This window comes from Seriola lalandi, unplaced genomic scaffold (genome assembly GCF_002814215.2).
Source record: "Seriola lalandi dorsalis isolate HSWRI2012SDOR001 ecotype SW California unplaced genomic scaffold, Sedor1 jcf7180002054798, whole genome shotgun sequence".
Classification (NCBI taxonomy): domain Eukaryota; kingdom Metazoa; phylum Chordata; class Actinopteri; order Carangiformes; family Carangidae; genus Seriola; species Seriola lalandi.
In genome coordinates this window covers 13,504-41,003 of record NW_019525351.1, presented here as the reverse complement: position 1 = coordinate 41,003, position 27,500 = coordinate 13,504, and the positions used below count along the sequence as shown (strand labels likewise).

The 27,500-nt window shown below is 43.5% G+C and overlaps 1 protein-coding gene across 1 annotated transcript in view; it reads left to right on the top strand.

Annotated features, from left to right (window-relative positions):
• Window positions 1–433: 433 nt before the first annotated feature.
• Window positions 434–27,500, top strand: part of cacna1fb (calcium channel, voltage-dependent, L type, alpha 1F subunit) — a 39,195-nt gene continuing 12,128 nt past the window's right edge. The window contains exons 1-29 of the mRNA XM_087179222.1: window positions 434–455; window positions 662–679; window positions 6,002–6,258; window positions 6,709–6,809; window positions 7,020–7,125; window positions 9,521–9,660; window positions 12,213–12,364; window positions 12,449–12,601; window positions 13,522–13,718; window positions 13,801–13,904; window positions 14,045–14,196; window positions 14,975–15,049; window positions 15,923–16,004; window positions 16,309–16,335; window positions 16,427–16,587; window positions 16,943–17,168; window positions 17,343–17,550; window positions 17,793–17,913; window positions 18,091–18,166; window positions 18,259–18,310; window positions 18,730–18,790; window positions 19,339–19,441; window positions 20,321–20,450; window positions 22,773–22,832; window positions 22,915–23,021; window positions 24,331–24,418; window positions 25,942–26,049; window positions 27,079–27,131; window positions 27,278–27,424. Coding sequence (XP_087035348.1) covers window positions 434–455; window positions 662–679; window positions 6,002–6,258; window positions 6,709–6,809; window positions 7,020–7,125; window positions 9,521–9,660; window positions 12,213–12,364; window positions 12,449–12,601; window positions 13,522–13,718; window positions 13,801–13,904; window positions 14,045–14,196; window positions 14,975–15,049; window positions 15,923–16,004; window positions 16,309–16,335; window positions 16,427–16,587; window positions 16,943–17,168; window positions 17,343–17,550; window positions 17,793–17,913; window positions 18,091–18,166; window positions 18,259–18,310; window positions 18,730–18,790; window positions 19,339–19,441; window positions 20,321–20,450; window positions 22,773–22,832; window positions 22,915–23,021; window positions 24,331–24,418; window positions 25,942–26,049; window positions 27,079–27,131; window positions 27,278–27,424 — 3,287 coding nt within the window. The remainder of the gene's footprint in view (window positions 456–661; window positions 680–6,001; window positions 6,259–6,708; window positions 6,810–7,019; window positions 7,126–9,520; window positions 9,661–12,212; window positions 12,365–12,448; window positions 12,602–13,521; window positions 13,719–13,800; window positions 13,905–14,044; window positions 14,197–14,974; window positions 15,050–15,922; window positions 16,005–16,308; window positions 16,336–16,426; window positions 16,588–16,942; window positions 17,169–17,342; window positions 17,551–17,792; window positions 17,914–18,090; window positions 18,167–18,258; window positions 18,311–18,729; window positions 18,791–19,338; window positions 19,442–20,320; window positions 20,451–22,772; window positions 22,833–22,914; window positions 23,022–24,330; window positions 24,419–25,941; window positions 26,050–27,078; window positions 27,132–27,277; window positions 27,425–27,500) is intronic.

Genomic DNA, 27,500 nt, shown 5'->3' with positions numbered 1-27,500 from the left:
GGCAGAGAGGGAGAGAGAGGCAGAGAGACCCTGACAAGCAGAGAGAGAGAGAGAGAGAGATGGAGAGATGGACAGATAGATGAAGAGAGAGAGAGAGAGTCAGATTAGTGAACCGAAGCTGAAAAAGAAGCTGAATCCGTCTCTGCGGATTTCTCTGGATTTATTTCATTGCTTCACTTTTTTCCCCTGATCCGTAGTAAATTAATAAATACATTTATCGATGAATTGATCGGCAGTTGCAACAGAAGAAAAGTGGATTGATTTTTAGAGAAATCTGACAGTGACCGCGGGAAAAATGTGGAGAAGTTGTTTACGTTCCTGAATCAAAAGAAGAAGAAGCTCATGGGGATCAAAGCCACAGCAAACTGATCAAACTGCGGATCGATCGAAGATGATTATTGGTGTTTGGAGCTGAGAAAGAAAAGCAGCGGAGATGTACGAGGAGAGCCGCAAAAGTAAGAAGTGACTGTGGTGTGTGTTTGCGGGTTTTTAATCAGCTGATCTCAGTGTGTTCAATAGTAAAAGTTCAGATCGATTAATCAGATCTGATCAGATCAGCTGCATCATGTGTTCACAGTGATCAGTTCTACAGAAAATTAATTAGCAACTGTTCTAAAAACAGATAATAGCTATTGGTGTGGTGTGATCTGTGCCCTCTAAGCTCCCATCAGCCCCTGCGGTCAGTGTCTGTTCTGTCACAATAACTGAACAAGAGATTTAACATGTTTTAAAGACTTAATAAATCATTCCAAAACCAAATGATCAATCAATAAAAAATCTGTAGCTTGAACTGAGTGAAAAACTCTTCACATCAGATCACAAACACAGTGTCAGGAGGAATTCAGCTGCACAGATTCACCATCACAACAAACCTGCTGCAGAATAACATCAACTCAACATCCGCTTACTGGATTTTTTCTAGAGCTTTCAACACATCTCTATCTTCATCAATGGATGTTGGAGTTGCATCAGTTGTCATCACATATTTTATCAAACTCCTCTTCCTGACGTCAAGAACGAAGCTTCATGTTCAAATAAACTCACGTAATAAATGCTAAGATGTGACTTCACCAGACTTCAAATAGATTCTTAAGAATTTTCCATTTTCCTGACACTGAGTCACATGGTGATTTATGTAGCGATGGAGTGAACATTCACACCTTCACCAGCACCGTCAACGTGTTGTTCAGAAGCAGAGAGGTGACAGACAGACAGAACCTCCACAGCTTGAGCTTTCTGTCGGGTCTAACTGACTCTCTTCATCTGTGACGGTCTGAGACGTTTTCTGTGAACTTGTCCTTTAAAGCTGCAGTGGCTTTGGTTTTTCTCTTTGGGACTGGAGGTGAAGTAAGCTACAACAACTGACTGATGTGGAAATACAGCTCACGATTACATTCCCTATCACTTTATCGTGTTTGGTTTGTTAATAATTATAAAACCAGATGTTAGTGTTTAGCTGCGAGTGTAGAGGCCGTGGGAACAGATTTGATCCAGTCGTTGTTAAAGAGCCCAACGTTTAATTTTCATTTAGCACAGTATGTAGAATATTGAGCTTCAATATCAGGATTATTAAATCAACAGGAAGTATAATGTTGTCATGGAGTGAGTTACGCTGTGGGCTACAACCTGAGCTCCATCTCATAGTCCGTATATGTTTAAATTTTGGAAAATAATTTAAGCCGAATTCTCTATGAATGGCTCCCGGTTCCTGTGAACCATTAGAGGTTCAAACAACTGTCACTGGATTCATGTGATACTGAAGGAAACTTATAAACGAGAGGATTTTGAATGAAGTTCTGCAGCCTCTGTTTTCTCTGGTTTGGAGGTTTTATTTCAGTTTCATGTCAGTATGATCAGGACTGACTCTGGTCTAACTACAATAACTAACTTCCTGTTGTTATTACATCACCTGTACTCACCTGTCCCTCTCACCTCTCCCTCACTGTTTAAACCTCTGGATTACAAACACACTCTCCTCAGGTAGAAACAGACAAACAGTTCTTCAGTCTGACCGACAGAGAAACTCAAAGATGTTCAGTTTCCTGTGATTTCAAACAGACTCACGATGAGAGGAGGTTTTAACAGGTGATAAACATTCATTCACCCCTGATCTTCACTGCATCGATGTGTGTCAATGACTGACAGCAGCTCAGAGCTCCTCTGTGTCTGAAGTGTCATCAGCCTCCGTCACATCAGTGATTCATTTAAACTTGCTGTTAGTTCAGCAACAGGCAGATGAAACAAAGATATCCTCACAGTTCTTACTCACAGTGTCCAGACCCACTGTACAGTCAGAGTACGGCAGCCTGGATGTATCATTCCAGGGTGTGACTGTGATAAAAAGTTGTAGGACAGTGGAGTCTCCTGATGACCTGTAACACTCAGGACGACCCACATCACAATACCACTGTGAGAAATTATGTTCATATATCAATAACTGTTTCCCAATTACATCATAGTGGCAAAGGTAAAGGTTAGAGGTCAGAGGTCAGGGCCGATGGAGGGAGAGAGACCAGGTTCACATCCAGAGTCCCGTCTGAGGTTCAGACAACAGCAGCTCTTTGGTTCAGGTCAGTCAAGATGGAGGTTTAGTTTAAATGTAAATAAACAGGTTGAGAACTGTTTCTGTATTAAACCAGACCAGGATCTTAAACCTGAACCAGGAGGGAACAGTTTCATGATGTGGACTCACTACAGGTGGAGATTGTGAGTCCCCTCCCAGCAGGTAGCCGGACACCCGCGTCATCAGACGATGATATTTGGTTGATCGTAGGTTGTGAAGTCATATGACCAAAATTAAATGTCAGGACAACGTCTAACACCAACGTCAGAATGACTGACGACAGCTGATGATCATATTTTCCAAACGTCTCATTCCAACAACATATTAATGTTGAATATTGACATTGTGTTCCTGAGCAAATCCCAACGTCGGCGGAACGTCACAATGTCCAACGTTGGTTTTTGTTTCCAACTAAAACTGAACATCTGTATGACATTTGAGTTGCTAGACTCATTAGAGTCATTATAGTAACTGCTGGGTTGTCCTCTCTGCAGCAGCTTCACAGTGAAATGGATCAATGTTACTGACGAGCTCTTCCTGTTAGAGCTTCACTGTAAATTTAATCTTTAGACTTGTGAAGCAGCTTCTGTTTGTGACTGCAGGTCGGAGCCTCACTGTAGAGTTTTCTCTTTCAGGATCATCAGAGGCCTGCAGAGCTCAAAGTGTAAAACTCACAGAGCAGAAAACAACGCAACAGCCATGTTTATCATTCTGTCCTCCTCACATCCTCTCCACACCTGTCAGATTTCTCTTGGGGATCTTGACCCTCAGGTCTGGAACCAGCTGTTGGACTGTGGAGATGTTTCTGTGTCTGTGATGACGTAAACTATAGATGACAGGAAATACAGACAAATCTATCAAAATAAGAGCGTTAGTGTTTGTCTTGCAGTCAACTGATCAGGTTAGTTTCAGGTGTGCAGCTCCTGTCACTCTGTGACCTCTGACCTCAGATGGGACGGGGTTAACAGAGGTCACCTCCATCATTTAAAGAGGGACTCATTAATCCAGATCCTGATGGAGGATCAGACTTCCTGCTCTCTGCACACTGAACTAAGATGGCCTCCACGGACCTCCTGATAACGTTGTCATGGAAATGAGCATTAACACATGTGACATCATCTGTTACCATGGCAGCGGAGTTAATCCGCCCTTTTGTTGAGGCAGTGAAACAAGGCTTATTTTAACTTTAGAGTGAGGGGACAGTTTATCTGATCAGCTGATCAGCTTTATTTAAACTGCTCCAGTCTCCAGTTCAGTCTTTATACATGTGAACAGGGTACAGTAAACCAACCAGATCTCATGAAGACCACACTGACCCCAGAGTCCGTCCTCGTCGCCAGTCTTTTTAATGTCAAAAACTGTGGAAAAATGTCAACAGTCCCACAGTCCAGTGACGTCTTCAAACATCTCGCTTCCTCCCAAACCTGAGGAGAGTCAGTTACTGTTACAGATGTATTAACGACTGAACTAACATCACTAACAGAGATTAGTAACTCGTGGTCCTGCTGACGCTGCTGAGTGTTTCTGATTGGATGGTTGTGTCTGTTCCTGTGTTTCAGAGACAGTGACGTTTTTACTCCAAACTAAATGGAAAATGACCTTTGACCTCAGCATCATGACCACGTGTCTACAGTCTGACAGATGTGTGTGTAGACTCAGTGATCACAGACACTTCAGACTGTTTAGCATGTCAGAAGCTGAGTCAGAAAATATTTGATGTTTTTCACTATTTTTGCTTGAAAATGTTAAAAATGATGAATCGAACATCAAAATAGTTTCAATAATTTTTCCGTTGATCAATTAATCGACTGATCACTTCAGTTTGTTTTGACGTATTGATTGAGCTTTATACTGTTGAAACTACCACTGCTGCTGCTTCCCTCTTCCTCTCTCTCTCACACTCTCTCTGTGTGTGTGTGTGTGTGTGTGTGTGTGATCTGAGCAGTGAAGAAGAAGAAACTGCCCCAACATTCACTAAATGAACTGATGACCTTCCAGCTGGACCAGGCTGGAGGGCAGCATGACACACACACACACACACACACACACACACACACACACACACACACTTACACACACACTGTTGTCATGATGATGTGAGTTGACTCGGGATAATTCAGGGATAATTAGTCGGTGGTTCTTGTCGTCCTGCGGGTGAAGCAGCTCCTCCACACAGGAATAAAACAACGTGACCCACAGTCATGTGACCTGCACCGTCCAAACCTCAGCTGCTCATTGGGCAGATGACAAACCTGCCGAGATGCAGCAGCTCAGAGTTCAGAGGAGGAGACACGTTAAAGGAGCATGATGCTGTTTTAGAAACAGGAGTTATTGTCCACGCTGATCATGTTTGGACTGATATTCTTCAGAAACTGGTTCAGGTTTATCAATCACTGATCAATCACCTTGATTTTCCTAATCACTGTGGTGATGCAGCTGAGTTTAGACTGATCACACCTTCAGTCATGCACTGATCCCAAGGTTGGTGGTTCGATTCCCGGCTCCCCTTATCCTTGTGTTAATGCTGCCCCTGATGGCCAGAACAGCAAGAGTAGGTCACTGTGTGTGTGAATGAGAAGCAGAACAGTATTACATGTAATTTCTCAGTTTTTATGCTCTCTGCTCTCACTTTCAGCCTGCATGTAAAAAAAAACAGCTGGACAGAACAGCAAGGCATTCTGGGAAACACAGGAAATCTAGGAAATCACTAAACAAAGATTGAGAGAGAGAGAGAGAGAGAGAGAGAGAGTGAGTGAGTGAGCGTAGATCAACGCATAATCTCACTGTGCTGTCATCACTGGGTTTATCTGTGTGTGTGTGTGTGTGTGTGTGTGTGTGTGTGTGTGTGTGTGTTCAGGGTCCTCAGGTACTAACATATAAATCACGGCCCAGATCACACACACACACACACACACACACACACACACAAACACAGAGAGAGAGAGAGAGAGATCTAGGTCACAGCTGTTCACTACAATATTTCTGTTTTCACCTCCTCTGGAAACTGTCACATCTCTCCTCCTCTCTCAGTTTATTTTACCTCCTCTCTTTTCTCTAGCATCCTCCTCTCCTTTCCTCTCCTCTGCTCCTCTCCTCTTCTCCACTCCTTTGCTACTCTCCTCCTCTCTCCTCCTCTCCTTTGGTCAGTCAGTCTCCCCCCGTGTCCCCACACCCTCAATCACACACTACGTAATCACAAAGCCTAGTCTCTCTGTCAACCTACTAACACCCTAGTAATCACTACTAACTATCAAGCAACCCCCTAGTAATACTTCAACAACCACCTACTAATACTCCAACAACCACCTACTAATACTCCAACAACCACCTACTAATACTCCAACAACCATCTACTAATACTTCAACAACCACCCAGTAATACTCCAACAACCACCTACTAATACTTTAACAAACATTTTTTTCTGTCTCTGTGTCCAGGTGCTGGTCGTAATGGCTACACCAACACAGTGGATGGGGAGGAGGGAGGAGGGGAGGGGGAGGAAGAGGAGGAGGGAGAAGAGGGAGATGGAGGAGGAGAGGGAGGAGGAGGAGATGAGGAGAGGGATGCAGAGTGGGATGAAGAGCTGGATGGAGAGAACGAGGGAGGTGTGAGGATGACGAGAACGGACACGCTTCACTCAACCACAAGTTCAACTGGAACACAGAGAAGGAGAGGACAACATGCTAAGAAACAGGTGAGACAACAGAGACAACAGAAAAGAAAAGGAGGACAGAAGCAGCTCTGTGGTCATGATTTCAAATCTAAATGAGTGAAACAGAATCTAAAGGTGATTTTCACCTGACGCTAAAGAAACAAAGCAGATGATTTTACTGAAATTAAATCTGACAGATGTTAGACAGCTGATTCAGCTCAGTGCTGGAGAAGAAGGACATTTACATACGAACTGATAACAAACTCATAAACTGCATTATTACACATTAAACCTTTGGTTTAAGTCTTTACCTCAACAGAAGAAGAAGAGTCCAGGCTCCTCCACATTTCAGACTCTGATGTTTTCAGTTTATCCACAAAGAGATTTCTCCTCTTCACCTCTCTGTTTTATTTCAGTAACTGTTCTATAACAGTTATTGTTGATGATGATGTAAATGATGATGATGATGTTGATGATGTTCTTCCTCCTCAGGTGCAGGGCAGTAATCAGGTCCAGCGAGCTCCTCGAGCATTGTACTGTCTGAAACTCAACAATCCAATCAGACGAGCTGCTCTCTCCATTGTTGAGTGGAAGTATCCTTTACTCTGACCAATCAGCTGTCGGCCTTATACCAGTTTAATTAACTCTTTAATTTACTAACAGGCAATTTAATGTGTCATCAGTTTAATTACTTACAGAGCCTATTCTATATGTAATAATGATAATTAAACTGTGTTGAGGCGACAGGATTAGTAGTTTTTATGTTGTTTGACCCTGCTGAGCTTCCTTAACGTGTCTCTCAGACCGTTTGACATCTTTATCCTTTTAGCCATCTTCGCTAACTGTGTCGCTCTTGGAGTTTCCAAACCGTTCCCTGAGGACGACTCCAACTCCACCAACCACGACCTGGTGAGAGCACAACTACACAACTACATAACTACACAACTATAAAACTACAAAACTACACAGTTATACTAATGTAAATGAATGAATAAAGAACAGCAGAACTTTTAGCTCAGAGAACAAGTGTGAGTGTGTTAGAGGTGAACAGACTCAGGTGGTGCTAGCTTCAGCCTCAGGTTAGTGTGTGTGTGTGTGTGTCTTTGTGTGTTTCTGCAAAGTCACTCCATCAGGTGTGTATAATGTTAGACCACAGCACAGTAATGTCGTTAAATGTTAAAATAAAGGTTCATATGCTGCAGACATGAGTTTTTTCCTCTTCTGATTGAGCTAGGCTAACAGTTTCCCCCTGCTTCCATTCTTTGTGCTAAGCTAGGCTAACAAGCTAGCTCCCCATGCTGCTTCATCTGAGTGAAGACAGAGAACAGGAGGTTTTCCTTTACCAGGACTGAACCAGCTAACAAAGCTGTTAACAGTGACTAACAATAATTTCTTTTAATAAAGAACAGCAGATTTTAATGTTTGCTTAAACACTTTACTATGCTGTCATTGTTCGGTATCTGTTACAGCAGACACACTAACATTATTAAGACATTAATAAACACTCAGATCTGATTACAGCTGCGTTACAGTCTGTATAGTCTGAAAGAAGTTTTTACATCTTTACTGAGAATACAGATCAATAAACCAGTTATTAGTATCATTATGGACAAATCCAGTAAATGATTGACAGGACTATGATCAGATCTGATCAGCTGAGTTTTTGCTTTGATGGTTCAATGGTTCATCTCTCTCTCTCTCTCTTTATGTCAGTGTGTCTCTACCTTCAGTTACAGTTGGACTGTACCCACTGTTCATGAAGTCACTTTACATTGAAGTGATGGCCTCGCTGTGTGTGTGTGTGTGTGTGTGTGTGTGTGTGTGTGTGTGTGTGTGTGTGTGTGTGTGTGTGTGTGTTACTACTACTATTGCAGATAAACACAGAAGCTGCTGCTCTAAATGCCCCTCCCCCCTCCCCCCTCCCCCTGATGGACATAAACTAAAGCAGAGACTAAAGAAGAGGTGTAGTCTCACGGTGTTTATGTTAACTGACTCAGGAGGCCTTGAGGTGCTTCTGAAGATACATAAAATGTTCTTCAGGTGTTCTCAGACAGAACAAGAAGAGGAGCTCATTAATGTAGTCTGACGGGTCAGAGTCAGAGGGACCGGTTCAGACCTCACCTGCTCTTTACAGACAACACACCAGAAATAGCAACAGGTTAAAACGTAACCATGACAACGACATCAAAACATGAAATCATAAATCATTCACACCATAACACAGAAAGAGATAATGATAACGACACTTTGTTCTGCTGCCAGCAGGTGTAGCTGTGACCTGTCGCCTTAGATCCTTAAATGATAGTAGATGCTACCTGATTGGCTACCTGCTGGCCAATAGCATGTACTGAAGATGAACACACTCCACTGAACTTTTCTTTATTAGAAATAAGAGGAGGAAATGGAGGATGTTTTCATTAATCCTACAGAGCAGCTGTGGTCACACTGTTGCATACAAACACACACACACACACACACACACACACACACACACACAGCACTACTGAAGGGAGGCGATACAGGCTGATAACAACCTCTCAGCTATACCAGAATAAAATGACCAATCAGCTAACAAGTGCTGTTCCTCTCTTCTATCCTGATTGGTCAACTGTAAGGAGGTTGTTGGTTCGACTCTCAGTGCAGCTAACAGAGAGAATGAGATGAGAGCTGGACATCTGAGAACGTGTGTGTGTGTGTGCTTTTGTACATCTGTGTGAGGACGTGTGTTGGCAGATCTATTCATGTACATATTTGGGTTAGACCTGTACATGTGATGGTTAAGATGAGAGGGGTGACAGTCCTCACAAGTGCAGAAAGACAAGCATGTGTGTGTGTGTGTGTGTGTGTGTGTGTGTGTGTGTGTGTGTGCGTTTGTGTGTGTGTGTCTGTTTGTGTAGCAGAGATGATGTAAGATTGGTAATCCTCTGAAATGCTCACAAAGTCTCCACATCCAAGTTTACCAGGTCACACACAGACACACACACACACACACACACACACACTGTAACTTTCTCTCTGTTTTATTTTGTAAAATCTGATAAATGTCCTCCAGTAACTCTTGGAATTTGATACTTTATAATAAAATACAAAATAAATTATAATTTCACTGTTCCGTGAAACTTTGTCTCATCCACACAAACAGTGTAGCTCACTCTACAGGTTGATACTTTATCTTTCCTTAAAGTCTCACAAGCAGTGGAGTTAGACATGTTGCTCTTCATCTGTGGTTCAGTATGACCTCTACATCTGCAGATATACAGTGTTTAATGACGTTCTGTGGTTTGAACATGTTTCTGTGTTTCAGGAACAAGTGGAGTACGTCTTCCTCATCATCTTCACTATTGAGACCTTCCTGAAGATCCTGGCCTACGGTCTGGTGATGCACCCCAGCTCCTACATCCGCAACGGCTGGAACCTGCTCGATTTCGTCATCGTCATTGTCGGGTGAGAAAACATAGGAACCAACAACAGATCTGTTGGTTCTGTCTTTAGATTTTGTTCTCTCTTGAGATGTTGGTTCTGTCTTTAGAAGTCGGTTCTCTATTTAGAGGTCGGTTCTGTCTTAAGATGTCGGTTCTATTATTAGATGTTCTTCTCTCTGTAGATGTCAGTTCTGTCTTTGCTTCTCTGTATAGATCTTGGTTCTTGCTTTTGATCGTGGTTCTTTGTTGTAGCCCACTGTTGCTCTCTCTATTGAGTCTGTGTGTGTGTGTGTGTGTGTGTGTATTGCAGCAGTAAATTTGATCTGACTGCAGTAAACTCCTGTGGCCGGTGGAGGAACAAACCCTGCAGCGACGCCACAATTTATCTCATTTTGGTGTTTTTTTGTGTTGAGTGTATGTGACAGCCGACTGTGATCACTGTACACTGTAACTACACTCTGCTCTAAATATACACATCCACCCTGCTACAGGGAACTCTAACTGTCATGGTACACACACAGTCTCCTCACCACACTGATACAGGGACGTTCACTCCTGTTCATTTGATAAGTGTGACTTCACACTCAGACTGGAGTGATCGGCCGGGGACTTGCTCCACGCCGTGTCATTGGATCATGTTGCTTCAGGAACAGTTCGGGTCCATGTTTACGTGCTGCCTGCCACATATAAGGTTAATGTGTTGGTGTTGAACCCTGAACTGACTCTAGAGGTTGGACTTGGTGTTTGTCACTGAACAAGGACTGAGGAAGCCTGAGCAGCCTGATAATCACACTGACCTGCAGGATTGTTCTTACATCATTATACAACATTAACATAACACTGCAAACCAACCACGTCATCCTGAGTCATATTACGGACATCAGTGTCTGTGAAGAATTAAAGAGTAACTACACAGCGTTTTGTTGGTTTATCATGTTGACTCATATTGTGTGGGCATATGTCTTTTTCTGGCCCCTCCCTAACTGTGATGTAATGGGCAGGACTCCGAGTTCAGTTAGTTCGTTGACCCCCAGCCACAGCGGCGGTCAGTCAGTCAGTCGTGTCTTGCCTATTACGTCACACACTATGAAGCCATGAGTCCACGCCCCCATAGTCATTGGCCGCCAGCTGAATTTAAGGGTGTGGTTGCTCTTCACAGGGACAGGCAGTGTGACGTGAGTTGTGTGTTGAGAACGTCATCTCATAATAAAAAGCCCTTTATCTTCTAAATAAAATATCCAGATTTGTTGTGTTAACACTAAATTAAAAGGAGGAATCTGACTGAAATATCACCAAATATAAAACTTCAAAGAAACAATGACCCAGCACCAGCAGAGTCACCTGCTGAGGTCACAGTGAGTCCTGCAGGTCCCGAGCTTCATCCTCCATGCTGGTGTTGTGTCCTCGTTGCGTGACAGCGGTGTGACTGGACGTCCCCGGGCTGGTGATGATGAAGCCCGTTGTCGTGGTAACGCTGCCTGAGGACGCTCTGTTCCACTTTACATTCAGAGACGGTACACTGAGAGGCTGCTGTATGTGGGACACCGAAGGTTTCTTTCAGGAGTTCAGGATTCTGGCTTTGCATGCGTGTGTTCGTGTCTGTGTGTGTTCGTGTGTGTGTGTGTGTTCGTGTGTGTGTGTGTGTGTGTGTTTGTGTGCGTGTGTGTGTGTGTGTGTATGTGTGTGTTTGTGTGCGTGTGTGTGTGTTTGTGTGTGTGTGTGTGTGTGTGCAAAATGTAGTCTTGATTTTTAATTTACATCAGTTTTCACATCATAATCTCGTCATCTGATTCCTCTGATGCCTTTAACTGTGTTTTAATCTGGTTTTAAAACTGAGCACAGAAAAATCTTCTGACTCTGCTGCTGGTGCAGTTTTAATCAGCTTCTCATGAAGTTGATCACAGTGTTTGTTGGTTACATTTTCCTAAACAGTCTGGTGTCAGGCTAATGTGTCTTTAATATAATCAGTAAGAGGCTGTTTTACCAGATTCCAGGTTCCTATAGGAAATCTAGTCTGCAAAGTATCTTAGTTCTGACTCCTGTTCCACTGAATTAAATCCAGCTTTCTTGTGAGAACCCAAAGAGCTGAGTAGTGCAGGGAGAACACTGAGTATGGTTTATATGAAGATATAGATCACACATCACTGCAGGTGATTCTTATCCAAGGTTACAGGATGCATCTTGGGCACCTTCCCATTGGGGTTTTCCAGGCACTTCCACCTGGTAGGAGACCACAGGGTAGACCAAGAACAAACTGGAGAGATTATAGATCTCATCTGGCCCAGGAACGCCTCGGGCCAGATGAGAAGGGAGGACCTGAAGAACCTGTGCGGTGGAGAGGGCTCGACTAACTTACACTGCTGCCACATTGACCAGGCTCTGGACAAGCAACAGGAGATTCAAACCACAACATTTGTCTCCTTCATTATGCAGATGACACTCTGCTGTACATCTCTCTCTGTTTCCTTTGTTCCCTGTGTTTTCTCTCTTTTCAAGGTCACAAAATGAAACCTTCAAACTGCACTTCACTTTTCGATTGTAAAATGAAGTCTTCTTCTGTTGTTGTTTGTGCAGGTTGTTCAGCGTCGTCTTGGAAACAATGACTCATAAGTCAGGCGAGCAGGCAACCACTCACCACGTGCCGGGGAAGCCTGGAGGTCTGGATGTCAAAGCCCTGAGAGCGTTCAGAGTCCTGAGGCCGCTCAGACTGGTCTCTGGAGTCCCGAGTGAGTCTACTGGACTTGAGAGTCGGTGTGTGTTTGTGTTGTTGTATGATTGTACACATGTTAAGCTTTGTGTGTGTCTGTCAGGTCTGCAGATTGTGTTGAACTCCATCATGAAGGCAATGGTTCCTCTACTCCACATTGCTCTGCTGGTTCTGTTTGTCATCATCATCTACGCCATCATCGGTCTGGAGCTCTTCATCGGACGCATGCACAGAACCTGCTACTACATAGGAACAGGTACACACACAAACACACACCACACACACACACACACACATACACACGAACACGAGGTCAATAGACTCAGTTTTTTCCCAATATCTCTATTATCATTTTCTTATCATGTCCCATACAGATTGCAACATGCAGTAACAATACAACATTTTGGGATCAAAAATACCTACATTACACATACTCACACAACCACATACACTCACACTTGCACTAATATGAGATAGAATATTATCTGGATAATTCATTCAGGTAAGGCCTACATTTCCATCTTTTATTATATATTCATGTGTGGTTTCCAGAGTTGAAGAAAGTCTTTCTGCTTGGCCTTAGCAATGAGAGTTTGTCTTTCCAGACTGACATGGTCAAAAGCTTCTTGTATATTCATTTTCAAGGCATTTAATTTGTCTAGAGTTTATTCACTACTATATGTTACCAATATATTAAAATATTTAGATACATGTCCCTTCCCTTCTAAATTAAGTTTTGATAAAGGTGGTATATGCATTATCTGATCATATTTGGATGACGTGTAGCTGTAAATATTTAAGTGTTTTTTAGGGATCTGATATCTGTGACATAGCTGATCAAAAGAAAGTAAAAATCTGTCTACATAGAGGTCATCATTTCTTGAATACCTTTAATTTTCTGTGACCTAAAGCCTCCATCGTTTTTCAATAGACGCATTTACTTGTGACTAAATACGAAGTGATGTTACACAGAACATCAGTGTTACAAATGACAACTTTCCAGTCAGTGTTCTGATGTCACAGCATCAGGCTGATGTTTAAACGTTCTGATAATTAAACAGTTATTGAGTTAACTAAATGATATAAGAGCAGTAAGAAGCAGAGCATTGATCTGAGAACTGATCTCTGGTCTGATTTAACCTTTGAACTCATATCTGACACTGTATTGTGTATCAGATAATTATGTGGAGGACGACCCGGTGCCGTGTGCGTTCGCCGGTCATGGGCGTCAGTGCGCAATTAACGGCTCAGAGTGTCGGGGGAGGTGGGATGGTCCCAACGGAGGAATCACCAACTTCGACAACTTCTTCTTCGCCATGTTGACGGTGTTCCAGTGCATCACCATGGAGGGCTGGACCGACGTTCTGTACTGGGTAAGACTAAAGTCCCTCCTTCATCCTCCAGTCTTCTCTGTGTCTGTGTGTGATGAAGACGAGGATGTTTCTCTCTGTGCAGATGAATGACGCCATCGGCTTCGAGCTGCCCTGGGTCTATTTTGTCAGTCTGGTGATTTTCGGCTCGTTCTTCGTTCTGAACCTGGTCCTGGGAGTCCTGAGCGGGTTTGTCTCTCCACAACATGAAAACTTCACTCGTAAACATATCAAATAAACATGTTCGTGTGTTATACCTCCATGTTGAGACTTTATGAGATGTATGAACATTGTGTGAATATTGTGTGAACGTTGTGTGAAAATTGCAGAGAGTTCAGTAAGGAGAGGGAGAAGGCGAAGGCTCGGGGAGATTTCCAGAAGCTGAGGGAGAAGCAGCAGATGGAGGAAGATCTGTGTGGCTACATGGACTGGATCACTCAGGCCGAGGACATGGACGAGCTGGATGAGGACGGAAACCCACGTAAGACTGGGACGTGTCGTGTCAGACGTATTAAGCTACAGTCGTTTATTCACTGCTAAATAAAGAATCATTGAAGTTAATAGATGTCAATTAATGAAGGCAATTAGAGCAAATTAGTGAAGTTAATGAGGCAGAAACTCATCAGAGAATTGATGAAGAGCTGCAGATACAACAACATTCTCAGTCTATGGCTTAACAACATATTTTTCATCTCATCATGAGCTGTTTATTAAAGGTCCCATGTAGTGTGAAGGTAGATGTCCATATGTTCTTTTATTATAAAGCAGGTCTAGGTTTTATATTAATACTGTGAACGTATCAAAGAGCTCAGCCCACAGAGAAATGTACACAGCCTGTATTCAGAAACTGAGCCATCAGGAAGTCATAAGTCATCAGGACTTCTGTAACTTTGTGATGTCACAACAAAGCAGTCTCTGGACCTGGACCCACCATCCAGGATTGTAGGATTTGATTTCTCTGATCGATTACCTGAAATCTCCTATATTTTTATTGGATCACTCAGCAAACAGTCAGCCAATCAGAAGAGAGGCTCAGAGCCTTCAGACTGGTCCAGTATGTGGACAGGAAGAGCAGTGAGGTTATCACTGCTGATGAGTCGTAGACACTCACTTGTAGGAGAAGGTGGACATGTGACAGGATGTAGATACCAATGGTACACGGAGGACTGACGTGTTCACTGGGTCTTGATGTCCCTGACTCTGGAAGTGTCCTGTTTCTTTTGTGAGTCCTTGACCTGCTGTGTTTCTGTGTGTCTCAGGTCCATCTTTGGGAGATCTGTCTGATAAGAAGAGAGGGAAGTTCGGATGGTTCAGTCACTCCAATGAAACACACGGTGTGATACACACCACATACACGCACACACACCTACACACACACACACACACACACACACACACACACACACACACGCAGCTGTGTGTATTATCACTTACATAATAACCCTCAAGTACAAGTATACTCAATGAGCATTTTATTAGGAACACCTGTGCACCTGCTTATTCGTGCAGTTATCCAATCAGCCAATCACGTGACAGCAGATCCAGGTGAAGCGCTTCAGTTAATGAGGAAAACTGTGGTGTGATAGTGTTGGTGTCAGATGCTGGTTTGAGTGTCTCTCAAACTGCTGATCTCCTGGATTTTCACACGCAGCAGTCTCTAGAGTTTTTACTCAGAATGGATGAAGAAGTGATGGTGTGAGGAATTTTTTATTCTCCAAACCAATCAATCATGATCTGACTGCATACTCTATCTGAGTATTGATGCTGACCATGTTCATCCCCTCATGGCCACAGTTTAACATCTTCTAATGGCTAATTCCAGCAGGATAATGCTCCATGTCACAAACTAGTTTCATGAACATGACAGTGAGTTCATTGAACTTCAGTGGCCCCCCCAGCCTCCAGACCTGAATGCACACACACACACACACACACACACACACACACACAGCTGGTGTGTGTGTTAATTTCTCTGTCAGTCTAAATGTGGAAAGACGTCAATGTGTCCCTGTAAAAATATCTGGGTCTGTGTCTGACCCTGTTTCTAATCAGGAGGTTTTACTCTCAGTCTCTGTCAGTTCAGATTTCATCAGGTTTATATTCACACATTTTAATATGTAAACAAAGTAAGATATTAAATATTAAATACATGAAGTTAAACGACAATAAAACAACATGTGGAATGAGTCTCTCTCTCTCTCTCTCAGCGAGTCTTCCTGCCAGTGAAACAGCTTCTGAAAACACTGAAAACATCGACGAGGAACACACCAACTGCTGCCAGGCCTGCTGGTAACACACACACACACACACACACACTGAGGGGTCCTGGGTGTTCTCTGGTGGTCCTGGGTGTTTTCTTGGGGGTCCTTGCACATCGCCTAGACTGAGCCTATGTTAGAACCTCATCCTGTTTCGAGGCCAGCATAGTAAAACCAGTTCATAGACTTGTTACCACCAACAGCTGGACTGATGTGGATCAGCAGGTCCTGGTTCACTGTGTGTGGGTGTTTTTCTTACCTGTCTACACCTGTAGTCAGTGCACGTGGTCTCTGACAGCTTTACTGTGAACTGACCTCAGTCCGTTTCCTTTCAGTGCTCGCATGATGAAGATCGGCTGCTGGTGAGTTCACTGACTGTCACACACTGAGGAAATTACAGGTTTGCGTTTGTTAATCACACACGTCACTGTAATGACTGTGTCTCTCTGTCAGTCGGACACTGCGTCGCTGGAATCGTGTCTGTCGCAGGAACTGTCGCACTGCTGTGAAATCTGTGACGTTCTATTGGCTTGTTCTGCTGCTCGTCTTCCTCAACACCTCCCTGAGCGCCTCCGAGCACTACAATCAACCTAACTGGCTGACACAAGTCCAGGGTAACGACACACACACACACACACACACACACACACACATACACACACACACACAGACACACACGCACACACAAACACGATTTCCACTACTCTGGCAACATGTTGGTATGTATACGGGCGCCGTAGTCGGTGTCAACCGTTGCTGCTTAAAGTCCCGACTAATATCTTAGCGTAAAATAAGATGTTGGTACAAACCTGATCCAGAAGAGAATCATCAACATGCAGCTTGATTTAAGTCTCCAGATAAATTCAACAGATTCTTTAATAACAGAGTGAGTGAAACAAACAAAAAATTAGATCATTCATGATACAAGTGAATGATTGACTGCTCAGCTGTTTCCCTCCGTCTCTGCAGACATCGCCAACAAGGTCCTGCTGTCTCTGTTCACCGTGGAGATGCTGCTGAAGATGTACAGTCTGGGTCTGGCTCACTACTTCGTGGCCTTCTTCAACCGCTTCGACTGCTTCGTGGTGTGTGGGGGCATCATGGAGACCATCTTGGTGGAGCTGGAGATCATGCCTCCTCTGGGCATCTCTGTGCTGCGCTGCGTCCGCCTTCTGCGGATCTTCAAGGTCACACGGTGAGAACACACACCGGGAGCAGGTGACGGCAGCTACACCTGTCCTCACAGCCCAGGTTCACATCCTCTGACACCAACACGTCAGACTTCAGTAACGTGAACTCACTCCAGCAGGATAATAGTCAGTAGATCACTGCTCATCACCTCCTCTGATGTCACTCTGTGTCTGCTCAGCCATTGGACGGCTCTGTCCAATCTGGTGGCATCCCTGCTGAACTCCATGAAGTCCATCGCCTCCCTGCTGCTGCTCCTCTTCCTCTTCCTCATCATCTTCGCTCTGCTTGGCATGCAGCTGTTCGGAGGGAAGTTCAACTTCGACGAGACACAGACCAAACGCAGCACCTTCGACGCCTTCCCCCAGGCGCTGCTCACCTGCTTCCAGGTAACACCCTGACCCTCGTGGCTCGAGTCTGACGCTGCTTGTATCATCCTGCTTTTATCCTCAGGTTGTCTCCTCACTGTACCTTCACATGTGCGGCAGCTACAGCAGATGTAACAGTAAATATACAGAGCAGGTGTAAGAAGGAGTGATGCTGGTAGTCGACATACAGAGTAAACAGCTGGATGAACAGGTGTATACAGTGTATATCCACTTTGTATTGATCTGTGTTGGTGTGTGTTCAGATCCTGACGGGTGAGGACTGGAACATGGTCATGTATGACGGCATCATGGCGTACGGAGGCCCCGTGTTTCCAGGGATGATCGTCTGTGTTTACTTCGTCATCCTCTTCATCTGTGGTAACTGTATCCTTCACCTGCAGACCCAAACCCAGGAGACCTGCTCCTTGTTGGTGCATTCAGGTGCCAGAGGAAAACATAGTGATCAATATGAAAACCGTCCAACTCTGGTAAACACTCCGGTGTGTGATATTTTGTCTTGCACAGTGTTGCATGTTATTGCATGTTCTTAACGTGTGTCAGACATACTGCTGAACGTCTTCTTGGCCATCGCTGTGGACAACCTGGCTGGAGGAGACGGAGACGACAAGAAGGAAGAGTGAGTGATGGAGGGAGGAGGGAGGAGAGAAAGTGACGTGGTGGAAGGAGGAGGACAGAGTGTTTACTTCCTGTTTCCTGTTGTTTCTGCAGGAAGAAGGAGGAGGGAGCTGTGGAGGAGGAGGCCGAAGAAGGAGAAGTGAAGGTGACTTTAATCTCTGAGTCAGTGTTGGGGAGTAACTAAGTACATTTATATTACTGTAGTATTGTATTTAAGTACAGTTCAGTTCTCACATCTCTGAGGGAAACATTTATCTGACAGAAAGTTATTAGTTCCTTTACACGTGAAGGTTTGACGACGGCTCATAAACTGTTAAAGATTACACCTTTTTGACTTGTGACACAGACAGTCACTTTGTCATGTTTCAGTACAGGAAGTACTTTTACTGTGACACTGTAACAACAGGAAGTACTTTTACTGTGATAGTTTAATGATGTGAAGATGTCAGCTCAGTCACAGGAGACGTCATCAGTTTTCTGACATTGTTAAACTTTTCCCTGAGGAAAGACTCTCAGGACTTCTTCCAGCACTCTGCTCAGTTTCAGCCTGACTGTCTATTACAGGTGGACATTGATGCAGACACTGAGTACGAGGAGGAGGAGGGGCTTCCTGAAGGAGATGAAGGTCAGTCACATGATGTTTGGAGAGGTTGAGCTGAACTGCAACGGAGGACAACATCACTGAAAAAATATCATCCAAAAAATGTAAAACTCTCTTCTGCTCTGTCTGTCAGCGCTGTGACCTCAGCTGCATTAAAAGTTCAGTCCGTGTGACAGAGAACTGAGATCAGCTCTGTTACAACAAACTACAACATACAACAGGAACTGTCCTCTGCTGCAGCTTTCTTTCATCTTCATTTGCAGCGGCTTTAATTAGAATATTTAAATAACACATTATAAAAAAAACTATAAATGTGATTATTTTGCCCCTAAAACCTGCAGAGGAGGGTGAGTAGTGCTTTATTTCTTGAGCCCTAACTGCAGGTCTTCCCTCCACCAGTCAGAAGGTCAGGGCTTGTTTCTGGACTGAGGCCTATCACTCTCTGCTGTGAGAGTCCTCAGTGATAAGTGAACGAGCCGCTATTCAAGACTTCACCTGAGTTACCGTCACTTTTATCTGCAGAGATGATGATCATGACGCTTTAAACCACTCCTCTTCTCTCTTCCTGCCAGACGGAGGGGACCAGTTAAAGATGGCCGACCTTGCTCCTCCTAAAGAGAAGATTCTTCCAATCCCAGAAGGCAGTGCTTTCTTCTGCCTCAGCAAAACAAACCCGTAAGTCTCTCTGCAACAGAGATGTATAAACATGTATATACAGCGCCTCTACAGTGCATCCCAGTGGTCACTTGTGGGAGAGCAACTAAAAACCCATGTGGCCAAAATATTAGCTGTGTCCCAAGTAGGGCAAAAAAAATCATATTTTGCTTATTTTGGCAGATATTGCGATTTCAGTTGTAATGGTCAATTTTGCGTTTCATTTTCATTGAAAAAAGATATATAAAAATGTTGATGTGATTTTTGTTGGGTATTGTACCAAACAAACATGTTCCTTTTCCTGGAGAATATGATTTGTAGGCCGGAGCGTATTCGTAGCATGGTGCTAACAATGCACAAAACTGTTGCGACACATTTTATCTTAGCAGCTCATGCGTTTTTTTGCAGCTTCTGCGATTTAGATATTGTACTTCGCCATATTGAAATTTTGATTATATTTCGGTTAATTGTGCAGCCGTAGTAATTTCAAAGGATCCTTCAAATGCGTCCTTTTCTTGGACAAGGAAGGCTCCAACACGTGGATCCTTCGTGGTCCAACCTATCCCAAGATTCATTGCGCACCGCTAATGAAAATAACTTGGCAGCAAATAACACTGACGGAGAGCCTGAGGATTACACTGTTTAATGTAAGTACTGGGTTTCAGCTCAGTTCAACAGCTAACGGTATAACTGTCAAAACCAAGGGCCTTAATACCTCAAGTTTTTGTGAAAAAAAAGTTATGTGTTGTGAAGGTTACCAGGCAACAGGAGCCTTGTTTTGCGATGCAACGGTAAGGGCAGGTACATTGCATTGCCATCGTTGACGACCGTAGAATGTCATTGAAGTTCACTTTAACTTCGACTCTGACTTTGACTTTGACTCTCTGTCTCTGTCTCTAGTATCCGTGTAGGATGTCACACTCTAATCCACCACCACATCTTCACCAACCTCATCCTGGTCTTCATCATCCTCAGCAGCTGCTCGTTGGCTGCCGAGGATCCAATCAGAGCCCACTCCTTCAGGAACAACGTGAGTCAACACACACAGTGGTTCTAATGTTGTGTAGAGTGTAGACCTCCCGTCTGTACTTCACTAACAACAGCTGAGCCTCTGCAGTTATAAATACATGTGCTTCTTCAAACTAGCATTGCTTAGGATTGTGGCTAAGCTAACAGTGGAGGGAAGTCGAACCTGAAGTCTCTGGGGGCTTGGGGGAGAATCTGGTTTGAGACTCAGACCCATTCAGAGCGGAGTTTGGCTCAATAAAGTCACTGGTGATGTCATCAACACATCTCTGTGGTTTGAGCTGGGGGCGGGGCTTCAGTAGATTACACAGCAGAACTGGGTCAATGACTAACCAGGTTAAAGAGGGAATCGCATGGAGAGAAGATCACCAGTTTACTGTCTGATCCTGAAGACTGACTACACACACACAGTAACACACACACACACACACACACACACACACACACACACAGTCACACACACACACACAGTCACTCTCAGTGCAGCAGCTGTCTTTATGCAAGACGTAGCAATTAGAAGCAGCTGAGGAAAGAACGACTTCTAACATACAATCAACAACATACATATCCTGTATGTAGACACACACACACACACACACACACACACACACACACACACAAAATTCTCAAAGATGTAATTTTCGTGTCCAAATTAAAGGATTATTTTAGTTTATTCCAGCTCTGGTCTTATTTGGAAGTTTTGTCCATAATTTCAGTTACAATAAAACTGTTCTTACCTTAGATCAGGTGACAAGGTAAAAATCAGTCAGAAGAAGTTAGACATGAAAGAAACACAAGCCTGTAGAAAGTATAAATTATATTGATTTTACATGTTATCTGTATGGTACCTAAGATAATATGTTAATGTTTGGACTCAAACCACTTGACTTGAGCTGTGAATCTGAGTTAAGAATTGACACGATCTAAAAAGACGTGTGACTGGACTTCGGGTTTTAGCCTTGCGACTTGGTAGGACTTAAAGACCACCCAAAAGGCTAAAGAATCTGACTTGAAACACAAAATCTAGGAGTTGAACTTGACTTGGGACTTGGGACCTCTCTTGAATTGCTTGATTTGGGACTTTTCTGGATTGATTTAAACCTTAGACTACCTGTCCTCACTGTTGACTTTCCTGTTTAGCCTCGTTGACCTTGGTTTCTTCATGATTTGGGACTTAAATGTCTTGACTTGAGACTCGTCTGTTATGACTTAGGACTTGACCATGATTTGGGATTCGTTGGCCTTGCTTGGGACTTAAGTTGTTTGGCTTTAAACCTACTTGTCCTTTCTACAGACAAACTTGTCCTGATGTGGGACTTCACAGTCTAACTTGGGACTTGTTGGTCTTGATGTAGGACTCACCTGTCTCAACTCGGGATTTACCTTTCTTGACTCGGGGTTTGTTGCATTTGACTTGTGAATTTTTGGTCTTGATTTGTGGTTTTTCAACGTGGGATCTAAATGTTTTAATTTGAGCCTTTTTGATTTAGGACATACCTGTCATAACTTGGGAAGACCTTGACTCAGGACTCGATTGTTTTGACTTAGCTGTCTTGAATTGGGACTTTCTCATCTGAACTTGCCATTGCTGGTATGGTCTTTACAGTTACCTGTCCTGACTTGATATTTGTTGCTCTTGACCTTTTGGGACTTACCCATCTTGACTTCTAACTTAATTCTCTTGATTTGGGAGTTACCTGTCTTGACTTCGTACTTATTGATCCTGACATGGGAGTTGTTGGTCTTGACTTGGTATGCATTGATCTTGAATTGGGACTTTCCTGTCTTTACTTGGGTTTTGTTGGCTTTGACCTGTGACCTTTTGGTCTTGATTCAGGATGTAACTTTCATGAAGTGAGACTTGTTGATCCTGATGTAGGCTTGACTTGGGATAAGACAATCTTGATTTGGGAGATGATCTTTCCCGCTGACCATTTGGTCTTGACTTGGGACCTAATTGTCTTGACTTTTGGTTTTGTTGGTCTTGCCCTCTGACCTTTTGCTCTTTACCTGGGTTTTGTTGGTCTCTGATTTGAGGCTTGATAATGTTGATAGGTACAATAAGTGTCAAATCAATAGATAACAGAGCCTAAAGATGGTGATGTTCATCTGCTCAGCACTTTGGTCCAAACACTTCTCTAAACATCTACTGGGCAGATTTTTATGAAATGTCTCAATCCTGCGCTGCTCTGCAGTTAAAGGAAAGTGGACATATTTGGTGATTATTTCTGTGGTGTCATGTTGGAATAAAGAATATTTAGTTGAATCTGGAATGATTTTATTTCCTGTCTTTATGTTAACACTCAGTGTGTGTTTGTGTTTGTAGATCCTGGGTTATGCAGACTACGCCTTCACCTCCATCTTCACTGTGGAGATCCTGTTAAAGGTAAAAAAAATCATCTTCAGTCAGACCTTGTTCTTTTTTTCTAGTCTTCATTTAATGCTAACATCATCTCTCTGTGTGTCAGATGACGGTCCATGGAGCGTTCCTCCATCAGGGCTCCTTCTGCAGAAACTGGTTCAACTTGTTGGATCTACTGGTCGTCAGCGTCTCACTGGTCTCCTTCTTCCTGCAGTTAGTACCAAAATCGGATTCATTTTCCTTTAACCATCAGTTCGGCAACTTGACGAATGTTACGACAGGACAATACCAGTTTTTGTCATGTGTTAGTCTTCTATTAATTTTCCAACAACATCACCAATAAGAGCAGCTGTATGACGCACAACAACTGTATGGACTGGCCAACAGGTGGAGGAAGGAACATCTTCAACCAGCCTAGGATTTATTTTGTCTGTTCAAATCAAAACAGTATCGTTCAGACTGGATTCAAATGAACTGAAGTAAAATTGGTAAACAAGGGAATAATAAAATACCTGGGTTAGGCCCATGGCTATTCTCAGCTAATCCCTGAGGAGCTTGCCCCCCATTGCTTTAAACAGGAAACTCTTCCAAGTGTCAAACAATGGTTAATTAGTTATTAAGTTGGTTATTAATTCATCCACTTAACACTGGTATGAGATTAAAAAAACACCTTTAAGAGGCTCTCTCCAAACCCCCCCTCTGTTATCTACCTCACATAGTACAGTCTGGGACCCACCCACTATAAATCAGTTTGGATTCTCCCCCTTCCTGTTTAACAGTCAGCCCACCTGGACTCAGGTAACAACTATCATTCCTCTAAAGCTAACAAATTTAGCTTCAGAGGCCCGGGGCTGCACACTACAAAAACTGAATAAAGCAATAATAGCCAACACTCCTAAAACTGTTGTTGTATTACAGTAGCATTTTTGTTAGCCAGTTAGCAACAATAACTGCAATATTAGTAGCTAACATTAGCAGCCATGCTAGTGAAAGAGTCACTAGCATGGCTAACACACTCCGTCAGTTTTCAGATGAAGTTTCTTCCTTCTAGATGGCAGATCATTCAGATGATGATTTAAACTCTTCAGTAATACATGCGATCAGGCATGGACAGTAAAGAAGTAGTAAAGATGTTTACTTGAGTCCTATACTTAAGTATATTTTTCCAGTATCTAATTTACTTGAGTATTATCTTTTATTTTGAAAATGTGATAGATCATACAATGTGTTCATCACAGGATGAAAAACCAATCACTGCCAACTCTTACACCGTAAGTAAGGTGGTCTGGTTTGAATCTGTCAGTGTCCTAACAACGGCTACGTTAAAGATGAGGCAGAAGATTCTTCAGCAGAGACCGTGGTCTGATCTGATGTCTGATGTTTGATTTTGAAAATGATCAGCTGGAGTGTGAAACAGGTTTTATAGTAAATGGACTCTAATATGAATGTGTGTGTGCTGCCCCCTGCTGGGAGAAAACTGTCTCCAACAGCCAGCTGACCCATGCTGTGTTTGTGTCTGCAGCTCCAGCGCAATCTCAGTGGTGAAGATCCTCAGAGTCCTCAGGGTGCTCCGACCTCTGAGAGCCATCAACAGAGCCAAAGGACTCAAGGTCAGTACAGACACCTCATATGTTTGTGTAGCAGAGGTCTGCGCTGGATCAGGACAGACCCTTAGACAACAACCACATGGCCTCGTTGTTTGTCTCACAGCAGTTTGTAGGCTCAGCAGTGATGTGGATCAGACATGGCTGTTCCTTGTGTTGGTGATGCTGTAGTGTGATGTCATCAAGAGGAACATTACACGGGCTAGTGTGAGGCGTCCTGAGATAAAAACCATCGGCAGGGCTCAGTGCTCAGGGCTCCTGTAAGACAGCTCTTCATCGTCACCATCACTAACATTAGTGATCCAGAGTGGACGAACATAAAAAGGTCGACACAGACCTGGACTGTTGAGGGTGTGGTAACTGACCTCTGAGGCTGTCATGGCTGAATTGATTGGCTGGTGAAGTTAGGTGGTAGAGCACCTGTAGCTCTGTTAAAGGTACACACATCACTGTGTTGGTTAGAGTCAGACATACAACTTCAGTTTTTACTATTATTATTATTATTATTACTATTATTATTATCATACGAGTAATTGCTCAGTCTCCCATTCACTTCAATTGAAGCATGAACAACGTACAAATTCAGGAGTCTGTTTCCTGTTTCACCGCAACACATTCACAGGTCAGAGGTCATAGTTCACTTCAGCCAACAGAAAGACTGTGGTTCACATTCAGTGAAAGCAAAAGTCACTGTGTGAATCTTGTTTATGTCAATGTTTAGCTGCAGTCTTCTTCTTTCTGTCTGCTTTGACAGGTCACCTCTACCTGTACATTAGAGGAATAGTGTGACACCATTGGTAGGAATGTACATTGCGACACCCCGCCCTCAGCATGTGCACAAGATAAACAAAATGGGGACTCACTCATCAGCTTCTAGATCCACTATATTCCCGTTAGTCTGACCCTCATTTTGCCGCCTTTGCTTGTTCACACTGAACCAAACGAAGCTTCATGCTCACTGTGTGATGTCAGAGCAGGCAGGTGTTCAGGAATCAGAGATGTGATGTAACAACAGTGTCGGCGTGTCTGGCCAGGCTGGCTCTCCCTTTTACACAGACGGTGATCCGGCTGTGTGATGACCTCTTCTGGCGTCTGAAAGTCACACTTAATCACACTCCTCACAGTGTGTGATCAGTGTGTGTTTATCACCTGCAGCAGAAACAGAGTGCAGAGGAGTGTGATGTCATACAGTTCAGTCAGAGCATCTTCATCAGAGGACAGACTGTCTGTCTCAGTTTAACTCTGGATTCAGTATCTACAGAACAATGATCAGCAGCTGCAGTGTTTTGATAATCGATCAATAGTTTCCGTCATTTTCCAGCTTCCTGGTTCTCTCCGTCATGCGTCACTGTAACTGAAGATTTTTTGTTTTGGAACAAAACAAGACATGCTTGGTTCTGAGAGGATGTGATGGGCTCTGACATAATGTGATTTTGACTGTGTGTGTGTGTGTGTGTGTGTGTGTGTGTGTGTGTGTGTGTGTGTGTGTGTGTGTGTGTGTGTGGTTGTGTCTGTGTCGCATGCTGCAGCATGTGGTCCAGTGTGTATTTGTGGCCATCAGGACGATTGGAAACATCATGATCGTCACGACTCTGCTGCAGTTCATGTTCGCCTGCATCGGAGTCCAGCTCTTCAAGGTGAGTTTCACTGCTGTGAACTCTGCTGCTCAGTGTTTGTCAGTTGAACCAATGAAACCCTTTACATTCAGTTTGAAATAGACACTATGGGACTATGGGATCATGTCTGAGGTAAAAGTTGAGATATTTTAATCAGCTCATTGTGGAAAATAACCACTAAACCAAAAGCATTGAGGTCTGATCTGAACTATGGATTTGGAGAATGATGACACCTGATCAGTTGGTGATGTCATCAACTGAACAAAAATATCTTTGTTCTTGATTTCCTCATTGTCACTTTTTGACGCAGCTTGTTTTTAATCAGAGATCAGAGGCCTATACTACAAAGCAAGTTCAACATACCCAGGGTAACTTATCGTTATCTGGCGTTTAGTTTTTATTTGCAGGTCTGGTCACAGAGTCTCCTCGTGTTATTCTGAGCTGCAGTGATGAAGACGAGAGTAAAAGCATCATCACTGTTAGGAATCCTGTCGGATTAAAGAATCTGTGTTCAGTTCAAATGAAGCTATAATAGTTATTATGTAGTTTTTTAGTGTGATAAACTCTCCTGTTGTTATGAGCTCTGTTTTGAAAACCTGAGTGGACACATGGAAAGACGCAAACAGCAAAACCATCCACTGATCTATACAAATATCTGCTGATCGTTATTATTGATCACTTCATTTTAAACTCTTTTGTCCTTGTCAGGATCCTGTAGGAATAATGACTCAGTTTTTCCAGTGATCTGATGTGTCAGTAGTTTGGTTGTTGACAGGTTTTATCTGACCCAGAGAAGGTTAGGAAGGTATTCAGCGTAAGTTGCCATGGCGATTTACAAGTGAACCACTGTGGTAGGACTGAAAACCCAGAGTTAAACCTGACGTTACCTCAGATCCTGCTTCGTAGTACAGGCCTCAGGTGTCAGGAAAACGTCCGTATTCCACCTCTGACAGATAATGTGCTTGATTTGACTTGACTGTGTTTGTGCTTTCACTTGTTTGATGAGTCACATGATTACCTGTTCACTCAGGTGTGTGTTTTGTGTTACAGGGTAAATTTTATCGCTGCACAGACGAAGCCAAACACACTCCTGAACAGTGCAAGTGAGTTTATGATTCTACAGAAGAGACACACATGTCTGTGTGAATTGCTGAGATATAACTGTGTGTGTGTGTGTGTGTGTGTGTGTGTGTGTGTGTGTGTGTGCGCGTGCGTGCGTGTGTGTGTGTGTGTGCGTGCGTGTGTGCAGAGGGACCTTTGTGGTGTATAAAGATGGAGACGTGAGCCACCCGATGGTCAGGGAGCGTCTGTGGCACAACAGTGACTTTAACTTTGATAACGTGTTGATGGGGATGATGGCGCTCTTCACCGTGTCCACCTTCGAGGGCTGGCCCGCGTCAGTATTCAAAAAAACTTTATTAACTGTGTTATCGGTGTGTGCAGGGAGCCAGGCTTAAGATATTAACCCCCCC